This window comes from Helicoverpa zea, chromosome 31, assembly GCF_022581195.2.
Source record: "Helicoverpa zea isolate HzStark_Cry1AcR chromosome 31, ilHelZeax1.1, whole genome shotgun sequence".
Lineage (NCBI taxonomy): Eukaryota > Metazoa > Arthropoda > Insecta > Lepidoptera > Noctuidae > Helicoverpa > Helicoverpa zea.
Window position 1 is genome coordinate 13,828,572 of NC_061482.1, and position 23,812 is coordinate 13,852,383.

At 36.9% G+C, this 23,812-nt stretch overlaps 2 protein-coding genes across 3 annotated transcripts; one reads left to right on the forward strand and one right to left on the reverse strand.

Annotated features, from left to right (window-relative positions):
* The first annotated feature begins 1,372 nt into the window (after positions 1 to 1,372).
* Positions 1,373 to 4,675, forward strand: LOC124645326. Its single transcript, XM_047185126.1, has one exon. It carries the CDS (start codon positions 1,373 to 1,375, stop codon positions 4,673 to 4,675), a length of 3,303 nt encoding a protein of 1,100 aa, XP_047041082.1.
* A 4,351-nt stretch (positions 4,676 to 9,026) lies between these two features.
* Positions 9,027 to 20,694, reverse strand: LOC124645149 (solute carrier family 66 member 3). Of its 2 annotated transcripts, none has more exons than XM_047184907.1 (5): positions 20,494 to 20,694; positions 19,700 to 19,870; positions 16,024 to 16,249; positions 10,044 to 10,164; positions 9,027 to 9,406 (listed from the first exon to the last, which is right to left on the reverse strand). In XM_047184907.1, exons 2-5 carry the CDS (start codon positions 19,852 to 19,854, stop codon positions 9,231 to 9,233), a joined length of 678 nt encoding a protein of 225 aa, XP_047040863.1. In that variant the 5' UTR covers positions 19,855 to 19,870; positions 20,494 to 20,694; the 3' UTR covers positions 9,027 to 9,230. The 2 variants fall into 2 exon arrangements, with proteins under 2 accessions (XP_047040863.1, XP_047040864.1); XM_047184908.1 differs by lacking the exon at positions 20,494 to 20,694 and adding an exon at positions 20,162 to 20,449.
* Positions 20,695 to 23,812: the final 3,118 nt, after the last annotated feature.

The following is a 23,812-nucleotide window of genomic DNA, read 5'->3' on the forward strand; positions in this document are numbered from 1 at the left end:
ATTAATAAGATTTCTGTAAAAAAATATGTTTATAACTATAATTCCTCAAAATAATATAATTATTCAGAGGAAGTTATTTTGAAAAATATAATTATTTGAAATTTTATTGTGATTTATGCCTTATATTTTATATCTTGTTTATTTTAAGCAGGCTTAAAGCCTGTTCGGCTTAAATATTACTTAAGCACAATGTAGCATATTGTTAAAACAATGTCATAGAACTAAGTAATCGCACCTGGTGTGTCCACTGTTTACTCTTAAGAGTTTAAAATTTATAAGCTGAAGTTCACCAACAGAATTTTCTTAAAACAACTGTTTCCTTTTAATTTTAATTCTATAATTTTCACAGTAAACTGTTTTGTTATAGTAGTATTTTTGTTTGTTTCAATAGTATTTTTTTTCCTTCTCCGTGTGAGAGAAGGCCTGTGCCCAGCAGTGGGACGATGAAAAAGCTGTAATGATGATGATGATGATTTTCACAGTAAACTGTTGTTTTAAGAAAAAAAAAACGGACGTATATTCGTATTGTCGGTGAACTTAGGACTTACATGTTTTGCTGATGCAAACCTGGCGAGCAAAATTATGTATTATTTTCTTTCTGTAACTAACGTCAGGCTTAAAGAACAGTCTAGAATAGTTTGTGTTCAAAACAATATTGTTAAAAGTTTAGTTCCTAAAAAGTACACCGTATGTTTTTGTTGTGATATCGTTACTTATTGCGTTGTAAAGTTTGCACTATAATAACAGTATTATCTATCTTAGGTAAGAATAAAAATGTTGAATACGTTCACAATTTAGCTCTTCGTTATTTTTTGGCAGTTTGCAGATGCAGTTTTGATTTTCTAAATAAATGTTTTGTGGTGTAATTTTATAGCAAAAATATAAAAATGTAATATTTGTTAACTGCAGTCATAAATGTTGGTTTGTAATAAAAATGTTTGATAAAACTCCACTATTCTTTTTGTCGTTCGTCATTATAGAGGAATTTGCGAATATTTATCGACAAGTTAATTGTTATTGTTATTATAATGTACCATTGATGAGCTAGGTTCTTATGCATGTCTTTAGCCTCGTAGCTTTTGTTAAGATATAATTGTGTATTATTCACGACGCTAATTTCAGTACTGTGCATTTTTAGCCCTTGCGATTTTGTCATAGCGCCGCTCATGCTATTTTGTCGAAATAAATATTTTAATAAATTAGCACTTGCTATTTTTATTTCTTGCTATGATAACTCCTTGCAAAACCACTGCGAATGTTATAAACAACATACCTACTAACGTCAGTCACGTCAATGATTGAAACTTGAAACTCATTGTAATGAATTATTTTTAGGATTGCTTGCTTAATTCCATGCATTTTCAGTACAAAAATGTCTATTTATTTCTATAAATGTGTAACGCTATGGATGTTGTACTTACTTGTATTAATACATACAAGAAAACCGAGTGGCAAGCGGCAGCAGGTTGTCTGGCGTCTCGAATGCGAGTTAGGCATCATTGCTGACCCTGACTGTCCTGTAGATGGAGGGTGGTCACCTTGGACCCCCTGGTCGGCTTGTCAGGGGTCATGTGACGACGTGGGACACCGGCGCAGAAGTAGAGAATGCATAAACCCACCGCCTTCTCAGGACGGGGTGCCGTGCGTCGGATCCGATGAGGAATCTGACGTCTGCTACCTCACTAATTGTACCGTTAATGATTTTCGTAAATTGGTCAAAGGGGACGCTGCTCGAATGGAAGCCCTTAATCAACTAGAAGCTGTACCAGCTCTAATGGAACGTTGCCTACAAATGGATTGCCCCTTTGAGGCTGTCGAAGCTGCCTTAGCTTATGATAACACCTGGCAACTGAATACTGAATCACTGTGGAATTCATTACAGTGTGTCAAACGTAACCTGGGATGTCCTATTGCCGGAGAGTGGGGTATGTGGGGTGCGTGGTCTTCATGTGGAGCCAGATGTGGACTGGGGTTAAAATGGAGACTACGGCGATGCGACACCCCGGCACCTTCAGATGCACGACTTGCTTGCGCCGGCCCGCCTCTTCTAGCTGATACCTGTATTGGCGACCAATGCGCTATTACTAGCAAAGACTCTGGGGGAAGTTGGGGAGACTGGAGCCTGTGGTCTCCATGCTCCGAGAAATGTGGAGCGGGAGTCAGAAGGCGGAGGAGGGTCTGCCACGAAACCGAAACACCGCCTACCTCTGGAACATGGGGGACACACTGTCGTGGACAACATGACCAATTGGAAGTTTGTGAAAATAGTATGTGTTCACTAGACGGAGGATGGTCTGGCTGGGGTAGTTGGGGACCTTGTTCGCAATCCTGCGGAGCTGGAAGGCGATCAAGAACGAGAACTTGTACCCGACCAATCCCTCAAGGAGCTGGGAAGGCTTGCGTTGGACCGAGAACTGAAGTCGGATCTTGTCATCTGTATCCTTGTGAAACTCTTTCTCACATGGTTTCCACTTTCCATGGCGAATCGTCTCTCCACTACAACTTCGAAAATAAACGAGCAACGCTTTATCATTTCTTTATGAGGTTTATGCCGTTGTCGCCACATGGCACGCTCGTTCGTAGAGAGGCGGGGCAGAATTCATATGTTCGACTGAGTCTACAAAAATGGCATGTTTGTATTGATGCATGTGGCTCTAGCAAATCTTGTTGTATTCCCAGAAGCTGTTCTCATGAAAGCCTGGAACCAGCAGTCTGGCACTCTGCTCTCATGACTGTTACAGGCGAATCAGCTATACTAAGATTAGATGACTCTGATGCACCTTTAAAAATTTCATGGCCATGCGACCCAGAGTTACCTGATGATAAAATGAAAATTTTTGTCGGTGAAAGGTATCACGGACAAATTCAAGAGCTTATTTTAAATTTCATTCCCTTGAGTATGATAATAAATCGAAATCAGAGATCTAGAAAAATTGATTTCTATCCAATTGCGGCCTCGAACATCGCGTATGAAAAAGCCAGCACAGAAGAAGCATATTTACCTGTTAATAATGAACAGTACCTACGTTTACCTTGCTTCCTAGATCAAGATACTTGGAGATTAGAGCTTACATTGAAACCTAAGAAGGAAGCGGGAACTATCTTGTTCCTAAAAAATGATAGAAATACAAATTGGTTGCATTTATACATACAGAATATGCGTGTTAAGATGAAGTTGGCGCTTGACAAATTCCGATCAGAAAGCAGTAGTACAACAGAGTATTTGCCTGACCAATGGCTGGATGTAATCGTTTCCAAGAAGCTGGACACAAACGCGATTGAAGCATCAATAAATGCTGGAGAACGTTTGCATGTTTTGTTTGAAAACGAAATGGCTAGAAGACGAAGAGATTCCATTGACAATGAGTTTGTTACTGATACATTGATAACAAAGCCTCAGGCAAAGGTTAAAACCACTATAACGTATAAAACTGGAAGTGTAGTTGTAGAAAAACCAGCACCAGTTGATTTGTGTACTGATGAGTTTTACATTGGCGGGGTACCAAATAAAATAAAGAAAGAAGTTGAAGAGGAGTTTGCACACTTTTCCGGAGAAATAGCATCTATCAGGGAGAACGGCGTACTCCTAGATTTACATGAGTACAGTATGGAAAAGTACAAAGATGACAAGGTTCAGGTCTCAGCAAGAACTGCAAGTGTCTCTGGATCTTACCATGAAACTGCTTGGGGTAAGTCTAACCGTCTGAACCTAACATGCCTGCACGCAAGGACGGCCAGGTCTCCGCACGAGGCCAGTTGGCTATTCTTAGATACTGCCGTTAGCGCTATTTTAAAGGATAAAACAGTGAGATCAATTGACGACGGTCGAGTCCTCCGGCTTGTAGCATCAGCAGACAATGACTTAAGAGGGTTCTACACATGTCGTGCGCATAGTAACAGGCGTACTCAAAACATCGTAACGTATGGTGTTTTAGGTAAGATACAATATAAACTGACCGGTCCTGATACGACTACGGCTATCGCTGTTGTGACTACTCTTATCCTTGTATTGAGCACACTGACGTGGCTTGCTATCGAGTGTGTCCATGACGTTCGTAATGGGTATGGCTTCTTTAGAGATGCACATTTATCTCCCAAGGAAGAAGCCGAAGCGGTGTGTAAGTATATTGATCAAAATATTCATTTGCTTGCTTCGAAGAGCGATGCTAAGATAGCTAAAGCTCGGGCTAGAAAAAGAGGAAGGCATTTAGCTAGCCGGTCTAATTTTGCCGCTCAGGAACCACAAGGTCTGATGCAGGAAAACATGCAGCCGGAGCAAAGTGAGAACACGCTGAGTGAGCCGGAGGGATTACCTGCGTTGCCTGAGGTGAGGAGTTCTGCCGTTGAGCCTGGTCACGACGTGTACAGACTAGAACCCTGTTACGTCAGCTCACCTCGTCACGGTTCAGATTATTCACCAAAAGCCAGAGTGACGTCGACATCGTCTTTCGATTTGGTATCGCCCAGAGTGCTTTGTTCCCGCCTCATGATGACCAAACGCACGAGGTCCAAAGAAACCGTCGTGTCGAAGAAGAAATCTGCTCGTTCTACGCTGACGTCACTGCGTAGGACCCAGGATAGTCTAGTGTCAATGAAGTCTTCAGCTTTGATTAGTTACACTCCAGCACAGAAGATATTGCAAAAGTTCCAGCAGCTTAAAGGTGACGATTATTAGGTTATTTCTTAGTGTTATGGTGTCATATAAATAATTTGTAAGTAATGTAAAATGTGAAAGGATTGCATTTATGTTGTAATTTGTTAAGAATTAGTGTTTCTGTTAATTCTAAGATTCCTTCATAAGCCATTACACGTTATGTTTTACTAAACATCACATACATCTCTCCAGGTTAATTATATGCTTATCTTTGCGATTGTGTTTCAGTTATTTAAAACAACTAAAAACACGTACGTAATCATTAGATTTACAAACTAATAGACGAATTTTGATCAAGATTAGCAATCTTACACATGTCATCAGCATATAATGCTGTCATACTGAATAACAGTCTATGTATAGTCCCATAGCAGCAGTACAGGCTCTGAAGTAGTTGCGACGTGAATTAAACAGTGGGAAAAAGAGAATGTAATTTAATTTGACACGTTGATTTAGCAAACAAACAAGAGCATTCTAACAAAAAAGAGTTAATTTCAATATTTTTGTCAACAGTTTTATCTATTACTTTACACTGAAATAAAATAAAATATGTTGTTCAATATAATTTATTTGAAATAACATCTGGGACATAATTAATATTGATAAAAATAAAATCGGCTAGGACCATTATTTTGGCACTTAACTATATTCAACATGATAAAAAGTCATTTTATAAAAATAAATGGCACCAAATACTTTCTAGAAATAAATACATTTTATATTTCGAAGTATGCTAGATAGCATATGTATAATTTACAGAAAAGTCTTAGTAAAAATTAAATATAAACAAGAATAAATACGTATACACAGAAGATAAATTAATTAGTGTCTTTTTACGCTAATGTCGAATATTAGATACCAGTGACACCTTTAGGGAATATTTCTTGGTGTTCCCATACAATTTGTGTACCAATCCCTCAGAGCTATGAATATTCAGAGAATAAAAGGTACATTTAAGTATAGAGTACAGACTAATAGTCAACAATTTTACAAAGTTTAGTAAATAAATTAGTACGCCCCTTTAATAGTGAACGAATAAATTGAAATATCTAATATTCACGACTCAAAAGGATTAAACATAATAAATTAAATATAATAAAGTCAAACATTATATACTCTGGCGAGAATAATTTTAAAGTTTTAACACATTTTTGTCTTAGACGAAATATTTATCAATGTCAATAATTGATTTGACTAGAATATAGAAAGAAGTGTGCATTGTCTAATTTTTACTAAGCAGTGCAGATTTATCTTAGCCTGAATTTTTTATTAAGTTGTCTAGGCACTCTATGTGCGCTTATAATATTATTAAAAGCTAAAGGCATTTTACATGCATTGGCGATGTAATCACTAAGCTAGCATTGTTCTAGAATCATCGAAAAGCAGATGCATTGCAGAAAGCGAGAGTTGAATTTATAGATTTTTTGTAAGAATTATATTATAAATAACTAACGTAGGAATTAACGATTCATTTTGATGGATTGATACTGATAGGATATACAACACTTAAAAATAGAGCGTAAACACTAAAAATATGGAATACAGTACAGTGTAACAGAATCAAATGTAAGAAAATACTAAGTTGAAATGCCAGAAGTCGAAAGATGTTTTCGACTTTCATTACGTGCCGATCTGAACGAATTTTCTTATTAACGTGGGATTCCAATATATTTCTAATAAAATATTTTTATGCACTTCGGCATTATGCTAAGCCAAAATGTGGGTATAAAGTATAAAAATTGCATAAATATTTGGATCAATACGGACCCTAACTATTTGCATATTTTACGACATGTGGGTAATGTATAAATTACTGTAACTTCTGACTGCAAAAATTGTGTAAATAACAGCTATATTTATTTGCTACATTAAAATATTCATAATTATGATATCAACAAGTGCATATTTTTTTGACTTTGTAATTTTTCTTCTTATTTACATACAACAATATTAGTACGCAATAAAATATAGGTATGCGCACCTATATTTTATTGCGTTGCATTAATATTAAAATCATCGATCATTTTATAATTTCACAAATTTCGTAAATATAAATTATAGGGAATGAGTTCATGCACAAGGAACGTTATACAGACTACTTAAAATATAGACAGGTTTACTATAACAATGCTATTACCTAAATGTTTTTTAACGAAAAAAAAAACAATTTTAACGCTTATATGCTCTGTCTATGTTTGACCAAGTGCTATAATTAACTAGGCAGTACTTGTGCGATGAGTTATAACGTTGTATCAATTCCTTTTTTTATTATAATAATTACATTAGAGTATTTTATTAATAAACTTTCTAAGCCTCTACTAGTGACTACATTAAGGTGAATACTTCAAACCAGTTTTCCACCAGTGTTCTACCAGATTCAGGTTTCTACCAGTCAAAGCATTCACCAGTCAAGAAGTGCATACAATATTCTATTATCTATCATAGTGAGAAAACAGTAAATACTTGAGTTCCAAAGTGTTGCAAGAGAGTATTGAAGTGTGCCTGAAATTGCAAACATTCTCAAAGAGCCAGTACATTAAGCTAATCATTTTAACCAATTATAATTCTATAAAGAACCTAATATCGATATTATGCTGAGATTCAAATAACCGCAATGGTAGACAAAAAAATGGTATTGCATTTTAGCTAATATGGCACAGTTTAGAAACTTGAAACTATACAAACGATGAATATAACTAATACGGAATTCAGGAAATCGCTATAGTTGGCTACTTGAAAATCACAAATGTTGTTTTCTTTTTAATACCTTTAGGCTGTGCTCAAAACAAACACTGACAGTGAGTCAGCCGCCAAAAGTGAGCGAACGTTGGGCAGTTTATTGAGTTTCCATACATATTCACTTTTTCGTTCACATCTAACCAAATATACTATAGTGTATTGTCAGAATACTGCGAACGAAAAATACCGTTTATTTTCACGTTTACACTGGGACTCACAGTGAGCCTGCACATATTCGGCGGCTGACAGTCAGTTTGATTTGAACACAGCCTTAAAATTCACAATCGCCGTGGCATATTATTCTTCGTGGTGTTATTTAGCTGCCTTCTACAAATACAATTGCCGGCCGAAAACGACCTCATAAAACCTGAACCATTTTCAATACGGCAGATTAAATATTATATTATAATTTCCCAAAAATAAAGAATTTTGTACTCTCTTTTTGAACACCGTATAACTTTTAACAGTGTTAATGCTGTGTTAATTCAGGTATTCATAATGCAAGGAATCTGTGTGAACTTTGCAATGTATAATATTGAAAAAATCGCATTACTCACTAATATACGACATAACTTTTAAAGTATAGGAATGGTTCTTTAAACAACTACGAAACTTAGCAAAAACCACCCACTTATATTACACAGGTGGCTTTTTTGTCAGTTGTTTTTAAAATAATAAGCATTAATGAGAATTTATTCATAAGAATTGCATTGTTTTCACAGGAAACCTACTTAAAGGCTTTACTAAATTTGGCAAAAGAAATAGAAACTCAAAGGAAGAATGACTATTATGGAAAAAGAAAGAAATAAAAAAAAAGAATGACTATGTTTTAAGAGGCAGGCGTCCTACGAGACGTTGTCTTTTTTTGCATTACAATTTATATTTTCTTTCGCAAAAAAACGGGTCACCTCTGACAATCTTGGTTTTAAGGACTTTACGAATGTTTTAAAAGGTTTAAGAGACTGAAAAATTTCTAGCGTTTAAAGGGTGCATGCGCATCGTCAGTTTTCTGAAAATAACATCGAAAGCTTATCGAAACGAAGACGAACTTTCTACCAGAAACTCTCTAGCGCAAGGTTTTTCAAATTTAGAATACGCTTTTATTAATATCTGGCTAGTTTTAGAGATCTTTGCGACACATTCCAATAAGTAAACCTCTTTTAGACATACATAAAGTCCTTAAATTCAACAGTTTCATAAGTGCCCGTGTTTTTTACAAAGAATGTACTTTGATCACTGTGACCTGCGGATTACAAATCATATCAATACGTTGTTCTGCGATTGAATATTTAATTTTGATATTAACTTCATATAAATTGTGGTAAACTTCAAGCCCTAATCGAAAAACAACGCATGGATTGGTTATTGCAATCCGCAGTATATCTTCAATACTATGACATGAAAAACCCTTCATTTACTAAAGATGGAGCTAGATATTTCCCGTAGCTTGAGAAATGTTTAGGGCTTAAGTTGGATGTCACGACGAGCTGCGAAATATATAATTCGTTTCTTTTTTAATATTTAACGTAAGTTGATCTCAGATTTGAAGCGTGATCTTATCATAGGCGATAAAATTATACCTAAGAAAGTTGTTCCAATCAAAATGTTTTATAAAAACTGGTTAATGCAAAAAAATTCGTACTTCCCTTACCTCGCCGTGACATCCAGTTTAGGTAATTTAGTAAAATAAGCAGGTTTTCTCGCGGTATCGCATTAGATGTACACAAAAAATCGTACCGTAATTTGCCTACGCGTCTACCCTACCTCCACGGTCTTCAATACATTATTTTCATGATTATGCATGCATTTGATACACAAAAAGGTGGGTAAAATGATTTTAATCGCAATGGCTGCAATGACCATTGGACTTCCTTCGCTGACGGCGCGGCGGGCAGCATTGCCTTTTGTAGTATACAGCAGTGCAGAGAACTGCTAAGCTCAGCAATGTCGATATGAAGAAGTTCGTCATGAGCTTCATGTCTGCAGAATCCACGTAGACTGTGAATATGCGGGCTGGAATGGTAACATTGAGCGCGTTAGTGGATTTATTTACAAAGGCAATTGCTGTGTTTTCAATGAATAAGAGATAGCATAGCATACTGACCATTTGCCATTTGGGTCAATAAGAAACGCGGGTGGAATCTATAGCCTGGCCAGCTCGTTAGTGACACTCCCATGGTCAACGAGAACGTAACGGGACTACAAATGGAACCTTTTTGGCTTGAATGAAACCTTGTTAGTTTTTACCCATGTGTCAAGAAAAGATATGTTCTATTTATTTGTACTAAGTATAGTTATGTTCTAGTCGTTGCATTAAGTGACTGCTGCGCCCGAAGTCTCGGGTAAGATTCCCGGGTCGGGCCAAAATTGCTTTGTTGGTTTTAGAAACATTCACAAAGCAGCCCATAGTCTAGAAGTTAGTGATTGATACACCCGTTTATTGGAGAGCACGTAGATGTCGGTCCTGTACCTAATCTCTCTCTAGTCGTATCGGATTGCTCTCCTATCCGGCCATGAGAGTGAAGGAATAGGGAGTGCACTTGTGTCTGCGCAAATGCTTGTGCAATATACTATGTCCTGCGTAGCTGGTTGATCTCCTTATATGGGAACAGCGGCCGTGGGCGACAATCAACTTGGACGTATAACTTACCCAAGTTAGTAGCCACAGAAATGACCCACGTGGTCAGCGACACTGCATCAGCATTCCCTTCACACACGATCCCGTAAATGTAAGTCACCTTCGCGAACCCGCTCAGTGGAGTGCAGAGAGGCTGGAATTCAGAAAAAAATACATATTAACATGCATACTTTATAAAGTATCGGTTGGAAGTACATATGGGAAATTAAGAGGAAATAAATAAGTACAATTTTATTTCACATTTGATAATCACGGTCAGTCGTTACATCGAAGAGTCGGTTTTTATCACAAACCCAAGGACAATTTATTGTACTACAATAGGACGGCCTAGACCAACTGAGTCAATAATAAACTATCTATCAACAATAAAGTCACGAACATTTCGCCCGAGTTACGTCGATACACGCTCAAGCAACATCAAATAACCTTTTCAATTATTTTATCGTTCGATACGATATGGGAAATAATGAAATGAATTCATTCGCTATGGATGGAACTAGTAGGATCAGACTTTTAGTGAAAACTAGGCTATACTTATAGCCATGCGATACATTCTAACAAAAGGCCGTAGATAAAGGAAAAATGTTTTCTCCTATATTTCAATGTCTCTATGTCCCGAAGGAGCTAAGTCCCGTACCACGATATGTGGCCTATTTCCTCGTCCAGGGCACCACCACTCTACACGTCATCGGTCGAGCCGTTAACAGACAAATTACCAAATAAATGGATTTATACTATAAGAAAGGATAGCCAATAAGAAAAGTTGGGAAACTGAATATACTATTTTTATCTATCGCTGTTAGAGAATACCTGAGGACACTGATATTATTCCCTAAGGATGTCGACAATTCAAAGCCCCGACCGGCACATGGTTAGTGAGTCACTTGCTAGTGCAGAATATCTAGTACAAGTAGGTAGTGATATACATGTTAACAGAATAGGATTCTTATTTTTTCAGTTTTCTTTTTAATCCAGTTCGTATTTTGTGATTGAATAAAAGTCGTGGTGGCGTAGTGGGTAAAGGACCAACCTCTCAAGTATGAGGGCGCGGGTTCGATCCCAGGTCAGGCAAGTACCAATGCAACTTTTCTAAGTTTGTATGTACTTTCTAAGTATATCTTAGACACCATTGACTGTGTTTCGGATGGCACGTTAAACTGTAGGTCCCGGCTGTCATTGAACATCCTTGGCAGTCGTTACGGGTAGTCAGAAGCCAGTAAGTCTGAAACCAGTCTAACCAAGGGGTATCGGTTTGCCCGGGTAACTGGGTTGAGGAGGTCAGATACTCAGCTGAATACGGTTAGACTGGAAGCCGACCCCAACGTGATTGGGAAAAGGCTCGGAGGATGATGATGATTTTGTGATTGAATACTTTTACAATTACGTAATTAATTGTTCCGAATTCAACCTTGCTATGGAGACTTGGGAAAATTTTGTAAAATATTTTTTTTGATAAAAAAAAGCTATACATACGAGCTATGGTCGTCTCGGGTAGCAAAAATGTTTATCGATCGTTAGACATGAAGTAAATAAACATGAATCAACCTATATAATCATCTATATAGGTACATACATAACTATGCGCTACATAAAGAGGCATTATTTTAGTAAAACTTCATCGATCTCAAAAACAAACAATCATATCACATAACCCACCTTAACCCATCACATTAACCTTTGTAACTTTGTTACATTGTATCTAATTTCAGCAACGACCAGACAAATAAGTACATTGTTATTGACAACTCGTTAACGCATTGTAATCGAGACATCGGTTGCCCACTCGATCTCTCAATTGAGTGCAACTGCCGACTCGGTCTATAATAATATGCAATTGGAGTACGGAAATCGTGACGGTTTATTGACACGAGTTTCGTTGTTGCTTTCAATTGAACTATTCAAATTGTGAACTTTGACTCGAGTTTATTATTTGGCATATGTTCTGATGATCAGTAAAGGTCCTAATACAGTAGAATCACACTGCACCGGAATTGTGTGTCTAGAACCCTGATATCAACTTAGATTGAAAACCTCGGAAACGCATTTTTTTTATAAATATTTTTTATTGCTATGCACATATTTCTCCTAAAATCAAAAGTTTTTACACTTTCGAGGTTTTCATTCCATGGCGTCGATATGCTGATTAATCTGGTATCACATTTCTTTCCATACGTTCGAACCTGTCACTCCCTCACGTCCCGTGTTCGATAAAAACCGCATTATGTGTATGCAACTATTAAATATGAAGTCATAACCGATACAAGGAACTACGATGTAGTTTGTCAATGTCGCGGACATTTTAAATTGATAGCATGGCGACTATCCAATAGAGCATAGGTGCGCGTACCTGCTAATGTGTTACACATCGAATCTTAGAAAACAACAGTCCATTTGAATTACTGCCAAACATTTTAATATTAGTTTTAAGAATGTATTAATTGTTATAGTAAACAAATTACATATTTGACCTACAAACTTATTAACCGACTTCCCAAAAAAGGAGGAGGTTCTCAATTCGGCCGGTATGTTTTTTTGAGTGTCTCAAGGAATTATAATCATTAGCGATATTTCGAAAAAAATACTTATTCAGCCCTTGTAATGGTCTAAACCTTTAGAGGTTCTGAGGTATGTTTTACACGAAGACAATTTCTTACGCTACGTACATGGAATTCCGCCATTACCCTAATGAAGTGTGAAATGCAATCCGCTTGATCCTAACCAATTAATCATTAACTTAGATACTAAATATACCCAGAAGTTACTTCGTGCATCGCCTCAGTGCAGCAATGAGTTTGTATTCTTGTTACGCTTTCAAGCTTAGACGGCTTAACCAACGGACATGAAATTCGGCATGGAGATATGTACATAGTGTCTGGAGAGGGCATTAGACATTGTACAGCCCAGTTCCGTCGGGACGCGGATGAATTAGCGGGAGAAATCTATGGAAATTATTTTAGACGAGTACTTCAGAGAGAAGATAAAGAATCCAAAGCCCCATTCACCTCGTTTGTAGGTCATGGCTTAAGAATATAAAATGCGGGAACAAACTGCACGTAGTTAAGCACTCACATAAGTACGAGTAGAATGTGTTACATTTGCATACGAAACGCATCAATGCTATTGGAAATGCCGACATCGCGTTGATTGCGCATTTAACCCCTAATGAAATAGCTTGATAGTATTGGAAAATATTGGTTCGAGGATCGTCATTTGTCCCGGCCACCGTAGGCGTGGGTCTGTGGGCGGTGAGTTCGGGTGGCTCATCGTCCCTCTGTCTTCCTAGACGACAGACCCGTGTCGACGGCGCGCGTTGTTCCACGCGCTCCTCAAAGAGACGTCAGCAACCCCAGCGGGGCCCAGCAGGGCCAAGGCCTGCCGGGGCTGCGGGTTGTTCGAAAGAGATACCGCGGCCCTGGTACATAAAAGGCCTATGACGGAACACGACGATTTTAGTCAGTAAGAGTCTGACACTCCCTCACCGCTGCTAACCCACAGCGGGAGGGGTCATTTGATGATTTTACGTCGATAAAAAAAAAAAAAAAAGGATCGTCATTTGTCAACCAATGATATTTACAGTGATATTGATTATGATTTACCAGGACGGTTTACTTCATTAGATTTAACTATACCGCTTTTTAAACTTTTCTCACTCGGAGATCTTCATGCATAGAAAAGTGAAAAAGCATCGATTTATTCTAGTCGTTTACAATCGAATGACTTCTCGGCTTCTACCATTATAAGAGAAAAAGTTATGTCACTTGCACTACTAATTATTAACACAAAATCAGCCTCCGCAGTCCGCTTACACTTCCCTGAAGGACGAAACCATAAGTAGAAGTAAAAATACGAGAACAAGACAGTCAACTTTCAACCAAATACACTCCCGAATAATTTCAATGACACACACACATTGATATTGACAAATACCCATGATCTTGAACACTTCACTAACTGGGTGACCTTGACGCACACGAATACATCTCCCCTCATTGTATGAGTGACACGGTCTCCTATTAAGATAGAGTACTTCGATGCTTTCAAAACAACTATGTATGTTGACGAGCAATATGAAACACCCTACTATTAAGATGATTATGTATATGCCTGCAATACATTCTTACCAAGAGGTAGGTCAAAGTTTTAAATAAATAGATACAATTGGGAGTTTAGATATGTTCAATGCATTTCAACGGACTTCAAAAAAGGGAGTTCTCAGTTTGACCTGTATGCAGCAGGTATACCTATGTATTAATGTTTGTGCATGGTTAGCATCAGCCTTTTGTATCGTCCCACTGCTGGGCACAGGCCTCTTTTCACACGGATTGAGTGTAAATCATCACGATTAATGATTGATCAATGCGGGTTGGTTACCGCTGATGGAACCTAATTAAGAAATACTATCAATTCATTCAAAACGAGTTCATAATCACTTCTTATTATTTCCGTAAAGTCCCAGAGCAAGACGCGGAACAATAGCTTTTAAACTCACATGTCCCAGTTTCATATGTTAATAGTAATAGCTAACTATTACTGCCGTCTAGACCAAGTTAATTACTCAAATTAACACAACCACTCTTAACTATTTGTGTATGTAGCAGAGAGAAATTCAACTACTCGGAAATACTAAATAATGGCCATTACGGGAAAGGCTTTTAATATCTATCTATCAACAGCTTTCGAACACTAAGCCTCAGTTTCGTGTTTATGCTCACGGAGTAAGGAAAGATGAGCGGAGATGCCATAATGCAAGTAGGACGGGCGCCTTCTTGTAGATCAAATTCGTACGGTGGGCGTGACCAAACTGATCAGTTACGAGTGAACCAACGAGACTGTCACCGATTTTTGGTATAACTAAAAATATTCGGGTCCAAAGAAGGCGGATAAGAGCGAAAACAATAACGTTCCTCGTTCCCCGCTCACCCTCTTTTTGGTGCTCTATTTTCTTAGGCGGTTTTCCTGTATGCCACCTCCGCTAGTCATTTTATTATTATTTTGTTCTCCATGATTATGCTGCAGAATCGATTATCACACTTGCTTTCCCAGAACATTTGCATCAATTATGTAAGCGTAAGTAGCTTACCTACTCTAGGCCGCGAATGGAGTTGCCATCGAGTACGATTTAATTGCAATCCATATTCCCAGAACCATATAATCCATTTCGAAATCCGTTCTTGATGTCAATATCGAAAGCTTATTAATTGGGAATCGAATCCAGAAGTTCATAGACAGGTGGGGTTAATATGTCAGTTGTCAAGTATCCGAAGGATTAATCGAATAATCATTGGATAATTGGAAAACTGCACTCGTTTTTGACGGAAATCGTGTACGTATAGTTGTTGAGTATAATATCGGGACACTTCACGTACGATTGGTAATCCTCGAGGTAAGCTCTTAATTAGCTTTTTCAAGAGTACTATATAATTTTTTAATACATATTATAAATACAGAGTTCGAGCAAAGAGCTCATGGGTAAGTAAAGGAAAGACGCGCGAACCGAAAGATTAAAAGGTTGTTTGTTAAGCAACGCTTGGCGCGGTCCGTCTGTGGATGGGTGACCTTCTTGTAATGGCGAGTTCTTCCGTGTTTTAGAAAGCACGATAAACTGGTAGGTGCCGACTGTCACTATGAACGTCTTTGGCAGTTGTTAGTCAGAAGCCAGTAAGTCTGACAACCAGTCTTACCAATGGGTATTGGGTTAAGGAGGTCAGATTGGCAGTCTATGTAAAACACTGGTACTCGGCTGCATCAAGTCAGACTGGAAAAGGCTAGGCAGATGATATTATAAAACCCAGACCACAGCCAGCGAAAATGCTCATCACAAAAGTGTTGATCGTACAGGGGAATAATATCCAATCCGAGATGCTTAGCCCTTTCCTTAACCCCTTGAATGCCGAACCAGGAATCCAAGCGAGACACAATTGATTTTCTATTGTTCTTTAATAAGCGTCAGCGTTAGTATAGAGACAAAATAAATAATAAAAAATCAACTCACCACTAAATAAGACAGTATATGCTTCGGTAAAGTGCCCATCGCGAAAGCAGCGACTGCAGAGACGTATGCTATGGTGGTGATCGGTACTATCGACATACATAGCATTTTCTTAAACTTCAGCACATAGTAGAACATGACGTACACTTGAAGCAATATTATTGGGTACTCCATGTACGTCATTATTCCATAGTCGTTTGTGTAATTGTATAGTGTCATTATTGAGAATCTGAAATTCGAAAAAATAATTTTAAATATCGGGATACCTTTCACAACAGGTCCCGTGGTCAATCTCGTGGTAAGCTTTTTTTAGCTTGTGTTATGGGTTCTAACACAACTGATAAACAACATATGTATAAAAACAATTATACATCAAACAACCCGGGAATCGAACCCGGGACCATCTGTTTGGCAGTCCGGCAGTGACTTTTGCGCCAACGGGGTCGGCAAACATTGAAACAAGAAAAACATTGTGTTGAACAAAACACCAATGTTTTTACGCTCCAGTGTCTATTATGTGATATGCCAATTTAGATTAATGGAGCTAGACTGAGTGGGAGCAGAACAAAGGGTCACATACATAATATGTCACCATGTACATACACTACTATGTACTGTGATCACTGTGACAAATAGTGCAGAATCATTGAAACTAGAATTAAAACATTTCAAATTACATGAGATTGCTTTTGTTTAATTCGTCATAATTGAATTTGTCACAGTAATTTTCGTCACAGTTGAAATTAAGACTCAATAATAGGCATAATTTTAATATAAAATGTGTCTATAGCTTTTTAATACTAGTAAGTAGCAGGTAGTGATTGGAATTAATTGTAATTAATTATAGTTCGGCCATTCAGAGAATGCGTTCCTGACACGTCGCGATTGAACTGACGACGTAACTTTGCAATGGCGTTGCAGTTACGATAAAAATATTTTTGCTGGTTGTTTACCGTTTTAACAATTGAGGAGCATTAAAACAACATTATTATATCAATAATCAATGAATGTTATTACGTCGTCAGTTCAATCGCGACGTGTCAGGAACGCATTCTCTGAATGGCCGAACTATAGTTTAGGGTTTGTGCACATTTGACAACATGCATCAATAGAGAAACATATTTTCTTGAGCTCATTATTAGCTGTTCCAATCATTTAGCCAGGCTTTCTGACTATGAGCAGTTTTTGTGAAATTTAAATAGCGGTTAGGCCACAATATTCCTACTGTAATAAAGTTTCTTTTTCTTTTTTTTGTACCTTAAGGCTCCGACAAACTGGACAGATTTGAAAAAAAAATACTTTCAAAAGCTAGTCTATTCCCAAGCACATAAGCTATACATACGCTATAAGCTATATCTTATCTGGGTATATGTGTTACTGCCAAAGTAATAAGTCTTAATATTATATATATTATCTAGCTAATATTTGTAATATCTACTCAATTTGGATAAAGTGATAATTGACACAGAATTAATCACATTAACTAGCAATTTTATATAATATCTCCATAGACTTGGATAATGTAATAAAACAAGTAGGTAAAGATTATTATTTCATGTTAACTAACTAAAGTGCCTGGTAGCTGACCTTAATATAATTCGAAAAAGGCTAGTTAGCCCAGTGCAGGGCACGCCATAATAGTAGCGAAAAGTCCCCTCTTTGAGGTAGCTCGGGCCACTATACAGACGGCCCGAAGGACACGGTGAACCACACAGTCCAGGTTTGTCGCCTGGGAAGGGCACCGCCGTGTCCTCGTTGAAGCAATAGGCAGCGGCGACCTCTCGTACCCGGCCCTGGTTCAAGCCATGGTCCGGGGTGAGAGGTAATGCTACGAACGACGCTAGAGAAGTTCACATCTCTCATCCCAGCTGCTGCCATGGACGTGGAAGATACCACGGCGCCGGGTGTCGAGTGACGTGTCCCTGGCAATCGTAGGCGTGGGTCTGTGGGCCGTGAGTTTCGGTTTCGGTTCCGTCTCTTAGAAGACACGGGCCCGTCTCGGCAGCGAAGAGACTCAGCAAACCCCAGTGGGTTTAAAAGTCTCTAACAGTCTGACATTCCCTCACGCTGCTTAACCACAGCGGGAGGAATCATTTGATGATTCATCATAAAAAAGTCGACAATAGCTTAAACCGTTTTTAAGAATTTCTCAGTACCAAGTTGGTTATACATACCATATTTATTACTTTGGCTAATTTTGACCAGCTATTATGAATAATATCCAGATAAAGTAATTAATTTATCACATTGTCAAGTCAATTTGGGTATTATATATAATGACTAGTGATTATGTATAATATTTATTATCACTATGGCTGTAACATATGCATTAATTTCCACTCGTTAATAATAATTGTTATTTGTAGTTGTAGGCACATTTAAAGCAAGTATGTTAATATTCTAGAAATTCTAAGAATAAGCAAGGCCATGCACATTTGCAGTACCTATATGATTAGGTAGGCATGTGCTTAGTGAAACATATTTTTACAACAGTTTCAACACATGCATATGAAATTTAAAGTACACTTCATAATCTAGTTTATACAATGTGTGTCACAGTTTAGTGCTCAAGATAAGAGCTAGACTGTGATTAAAATTTACAACTTTACATAGTTTGTTTATACACTATGTGAGGATTGTTAGGAACACTAGAATTTGTGTAACTTCTGCAAGTTAAGTAAAAAGTAAATTATTGTTAGTGTTATCATCCCTTTTTTTTGTCGACCCACTTCTGGGCAGAAACCTCCTCTCACACAAAGAAAGATTGAGCGTTTATCATCATGCTTGTCAAAGCTGGTTGGTGATTTCAGACTTTGTAAGACAGTATGCTTTATGAGAAAATAAAAGATAATTGGAAGCTGTTCCACAGTTTGATTATCCAAGTGAAAAGTGATGTTTGTTTGTAAAACTCTCACATGAAAACTCTATTCAAATACAATAAAGAGAAACATTTTTTTTGTAGCCTAAAGCTTCAGGAACTAGTGCACTGATTTGACAAATTCTTTCACTGTTAGGAAGCTAGATTATCCCAAATAATATAAGGCTATATCGGGTGTGTCGTTCATAATCACATTAAATTTATTTTCTCCCTTTAACCCGATGGTTGACTGGTAGAGAATGCCTTGAGGCATTAAGTCCGCCAATGTACCTTTTTTGTACATAAAGTATAAATAAATAAATTCTATCACATGTACTTCATGATATTCTATAGCGAATTGTAAAAAAAATAACATAATCCATTCAGTGGTTTAGCCACAGTTCTCATTTTTCGTTTTCATAATTTACAACATCATGTGTAAAGCAGAGATAAAGTTAGGGGTATCTAATGTTTTGATCAGTTGACAGCTGTCAGTTTTCAAGGGAGAATTTCAGCTGTTTGTAATGACTGACTTCTATATGGTGTTCTAATTTTCGCACATTTTTATTCTATTTACTTTGTTTGAAAAATGCATTTTTTTATTTTTAGGTATTTTTCTTTTTTCTTTGTTTTAATCGACATATATCAACCAGTATATTAACGCATTTCATTTAATGTGATTATGAACACAAAGACACGCCCGATATATTATCAGCATACAGGCAATAGTTCCCATGGGAAACTTGTGGAGCCACATGAGAACAGCATTATATTGTACATGTAGGGTCATAACAAGAAGCCAGATAACTAAGTTTTACTCACCCAAATATCTCCATAAGCAAAGCTTGGACAAAGATCCCTTCTGCAGATCGTTTCTGCCGTATGTAACATATTTGTGGCACCTTCAGGAACAGGCATGACAGAATGGTCAGGGTACTGAGTACGTTAGCAAAGTTCTTTGAGACAGTAGTTTCCATTTTTTATTATTTATATCTGTGGAAAAAAATAATTGGGTCAGTGGGTTGTCTGGTTGGAAAGTGTGCTAATAAAGTTTGAATGTAGACAGCCTAAAAGTGGATGAATTATGTGAAGTAGAATGTTAGAAATTTTTTAATGCCACTGTTTGTCAATAACTATTAGACCTAGTGAGTGCCAATGATTTAATCAATTTATTCAGCTGATTACTTTTCATGTGACAATTCATAACAAGTATTTTATCACCCTTAAATAAGCAAACGATATTTAACCGAAATGGCTAGTCGTAATTAAAATGAAACCACAAACCTGTTAGATCAGTATTATCAAAATAAACTTTAAAAAAATTACTGCTTGCGACCCACTGACCAAGATTGACAACGGGCTGATAAAAATATGGATAAAACTATATTTTTTACACGCTTATTTAGCGCACTGAAGAGGTAGGTATCAAAAATTGGTGTCAACAGTCAGGAAACAATAGTCTACGGGAGGAGAGTGATATTGTACACTACACGGCAATCTCCGCGGTTGCCAAAGATGCTCCACCGGCACTCAATCAAATCAACCGCTGTTTTACAAATGATTTAATGCCAAGGTCAGCTCGATTATATATCGTTCGCCTTCCTCACAATACTTACCGGTGTGAAAATAAGAACACGTTTACAAACAAATACTGCGTGAAATAACCTCCTGGATGCACTCAGCGATAGGTTGAACTATTTTTAGTGACATTTTTATTTACAATTCGACAAGAACTTGTTAATATTAATCGAATTAAATTTTAATGTAAATCGCCAAACTTCATTTTTTTTTAACGTCGTGTTGACGGTGTTGACAGTTTGACGTTTAGGTAGGTAAATGTTGCCAGCTTCAGTTCTCTTTAAACAACTACCGCTCCCCAGCTCACTATAACTGGGCATGCGTGAGACCTCAAAATAATGGCTGCTGCTAAAGTAGGGGAGATTGGGTAAAAGTCACGGAGGAGAAAAGACTAGCGGAGATGCCCTAACGCAGGTAGGTCACGCGCCTTCAGGTAGGTCAAATACGTCACGACTACGTCACGGCAGGCGTGGCTAGACACCGCCCATATACCGTCCTTCACGTCTAACTGACATCTTGTCATAGTTGTATTTTTACCACAATTTCAAGTGATTTTATTTGTTACTCGATTAAAACGATGAAATGCGCTATCATTAATTGTAGAAATTGCTCAGGATCCAAACTCAAACATACCATAGGATAACATTTCACGTGTAAGTATTATTTTAACTTTAAAACATATGTTTTGCTAGAGACATCTGTCGTCGAATAGCTGCATTTCTAGAACCTCTAAGTGAATTTGTATTATTTTCGTATCAATCTTATATCAATGTATATTATTGGTACCAATTTTTGCCTTAAAAAGCAGCTTCATTTTTCCTTGCATCCTACAAGTTTTTTTTATAGATTATTTACAAACCAAAACATACGATATATTATCATGAAAATTTAAAATTATAAAAACACCATCTTTCGGTAAGTAGTCGACTTAATATTTGAAGTAAAATTGTGTTCATCAAGCAAGACAAGAGACCCGTTACAAAATTAAGTGCTACCAGACATCGAAAATTCAATCACCCATTCTTAAACAAGGTCTTATAAAAAAAGCTGCAATTATCTTAAAATTAATCATAACTCTATGTATTTATTTTAGTTTTATCTAAGAAACAAACAAAAAGTTTAAAAAGTACTTTTGTAAGAAGATTTCTCGATATATGTCAATATGAATTTCTTTGTTAGGGTGGATGAACAAAGATTTTCCTGTCTATCGCTGTATAGAAGGAATATTTATTTATATTTTAGGTAGATACTGTGTTATTTTTTAAATATAAGATGTGACGAGAATTTGTGTAGATTTATTTATATAGATCTTCAGCAATGTTTTACATATTTATATCTCTATTGCCATACATACTTTTTGAATGGACCTTTACTCAGAGCAACATCCGACATATAAAGTCTGCTATTTAGTGGATGCGCCGTTATGATATAGGTACATAGTTGTGAAAACTCTTATTTGATAAACACTGTCCCTATAATTTTAATTCCCATTTTTCTTGGTGAATTTCATAATATGGCAACATCGAAAATAACAACAGTCATCATCAGCACGGTTCTAGAACAAATAGAACAAATTTTCATGCTTGTCACGCCATAGTGGCTAGTAGATGAACTAACACAATGACATAAGTTGATACTGAAATTACACCATGGGGGTATTTTAGACCCGTGGTGAATAAAAAATATTTTTAATCGAGTCTCCGTTTAATGATTCCTAGTAGAATTATACCTATTTCATTTCTGGGGGAGTAAATAAATTGTTGTGAGGCAAGTACTCTGCACAAGATAATACTTATTTAGTTCGGCCATTCAGAGAATGCGTTCCTGACACGTCGCGATTGAACTGACGACGTAACTTTGCAATGGCGTTGCAGTTACGATAAAAATATTTTTGCTGGTTGTTTACCGTTTTAACAATTGAGGAGCATTAAAACAACATTATTATATCAATAATCAATGAATGTTATAATTTTGTGCCAAACTGAGTGTCAAATAACTTGGTAAACAATATTTTTCTAAATCTATACTGCGCTATTACAAGGTTATGTCAGCGGTTTATATTTTGTAGTGCTGTGCTAAAAATAACAGGCAAGTATCGTAATCTGTTCTTATACAGTTATAATATAAAATAATACGTTTTGATTTTCTTTTTAAGAATTGGAAAATAATGGACTATAAGACTTAATTATAACTTTTATGAAATATAAAAATAAAACTATGACCAAACCGCATTTTTATACTTAGATTAAAAATGGTAACCCCAAATGGCGTTATGGGCCGCCATTTTGTGACGCTAAAACAGTCGTCCGTTGTCGTTTCGTGCGCATAGACCACGTTTTTCAAGTGTTTTCGATCTGTTTTTATTTGATTACCCGGCTTTTGTTAGACCGAGATATCAGGATTGATTCTGTTATTGATAATAATATAATTATACATGTAGGCGAAGATGATGATGAAGACACCACCTCCTCAAGCAAATCGGAGTCTGATTAATATTCTGTTCGCACATTCAATTCAATGTACTTGTAACAAAGAATAAATAAAACAATTTTATTATATGAATATTACCTTTTTTTGGTTTCCACTTAAATAACTAAAATATAAAACAAATGATTCCGCCAATTTAAAACGAAAATAATCTTAAAATAATGCGGCGGTTCATTTTGAAGGAACGGTAACGAACTCAGTGTTATGTTGTGCCCATCACTATATATATAGTCGTGACTAACTGATAGGTGTCAGGAACGCATTCTCTGAACGGCCGAAGTATAAGTATTATTTTTTAAACTTTTTATCTCTCTATTTTTCTTCGTTCATTTCAAATGAATGCTTCTTCAAACTTTCTAATTCAATTACTATTTTTAAGAATTATTAACTTTGAGTATTTACTTTTTAGTATGTCACTAGTGGTCGATGTTAGTTTAGGGTTAGATTTTAATCATCCTATTCCACGCTAGATGGATTTACAAAAAATGGGTGGCTTCCCATAAAAGGCGTATAAGGGTGTAGCACGGGTGGAGCCAGTAACGTTCCTCGTCCCCCGCTCACCCGAATTTTGGCGCGCTGCTTTGTTAGGAGATTTTACGTTAGGGCACCTCCGCTAGTCTTTAGTCCTCCGTGGTAAAAGTGAATATTTATTTTCAAAGAAGTGTTAAGTACTCCGAAATTTAAGGCAAGCTGATACATCTTTGAAATTAAATGATAATGTTCTTATTTTCTATAAGAGTGTCAATGGCGTTTCTTGTCGGTTCTTCTGTACTCCTTGAAAGACCTACATGTTGGGTAGGAACCTTACAACTAACTTGACGATTCGAAACAGCTTAAGGCCAAAAAAATGATTTAGGTATTTATAGATAT

Bases quoted from the DNA above. Each gene is read 5' to 3' on its own strand.
- LOC124645149 (XM_047184907.1), bottom strand. From the start codon at position 19,854: ATGGAAACTACTGTCTCAAAGAACTTTGCTAACGTACTCAGTACCCTG. The intron at 10,165-16,023 runs GTGAGTTGATTT...TCTGAATTCCAG, and splicing joins ATATACTGTCTTATTTAGTG to CCTCTCTGCACTCCACTGAG. The intron at 9,407-10,043 runs GTAAGTTATACG...TTACCATTCCAG, and splicing joins TTCTGTGGCTACTAACTTGG to CCCGCATATTCACAGTCTAC.
- LOC124645326 (XM_047185126.1), top strand. From the start codon at position 1,373: ATGTCTATTTATTTCTATAAATGTGTAACGCTATGGATGTTGTACTTA.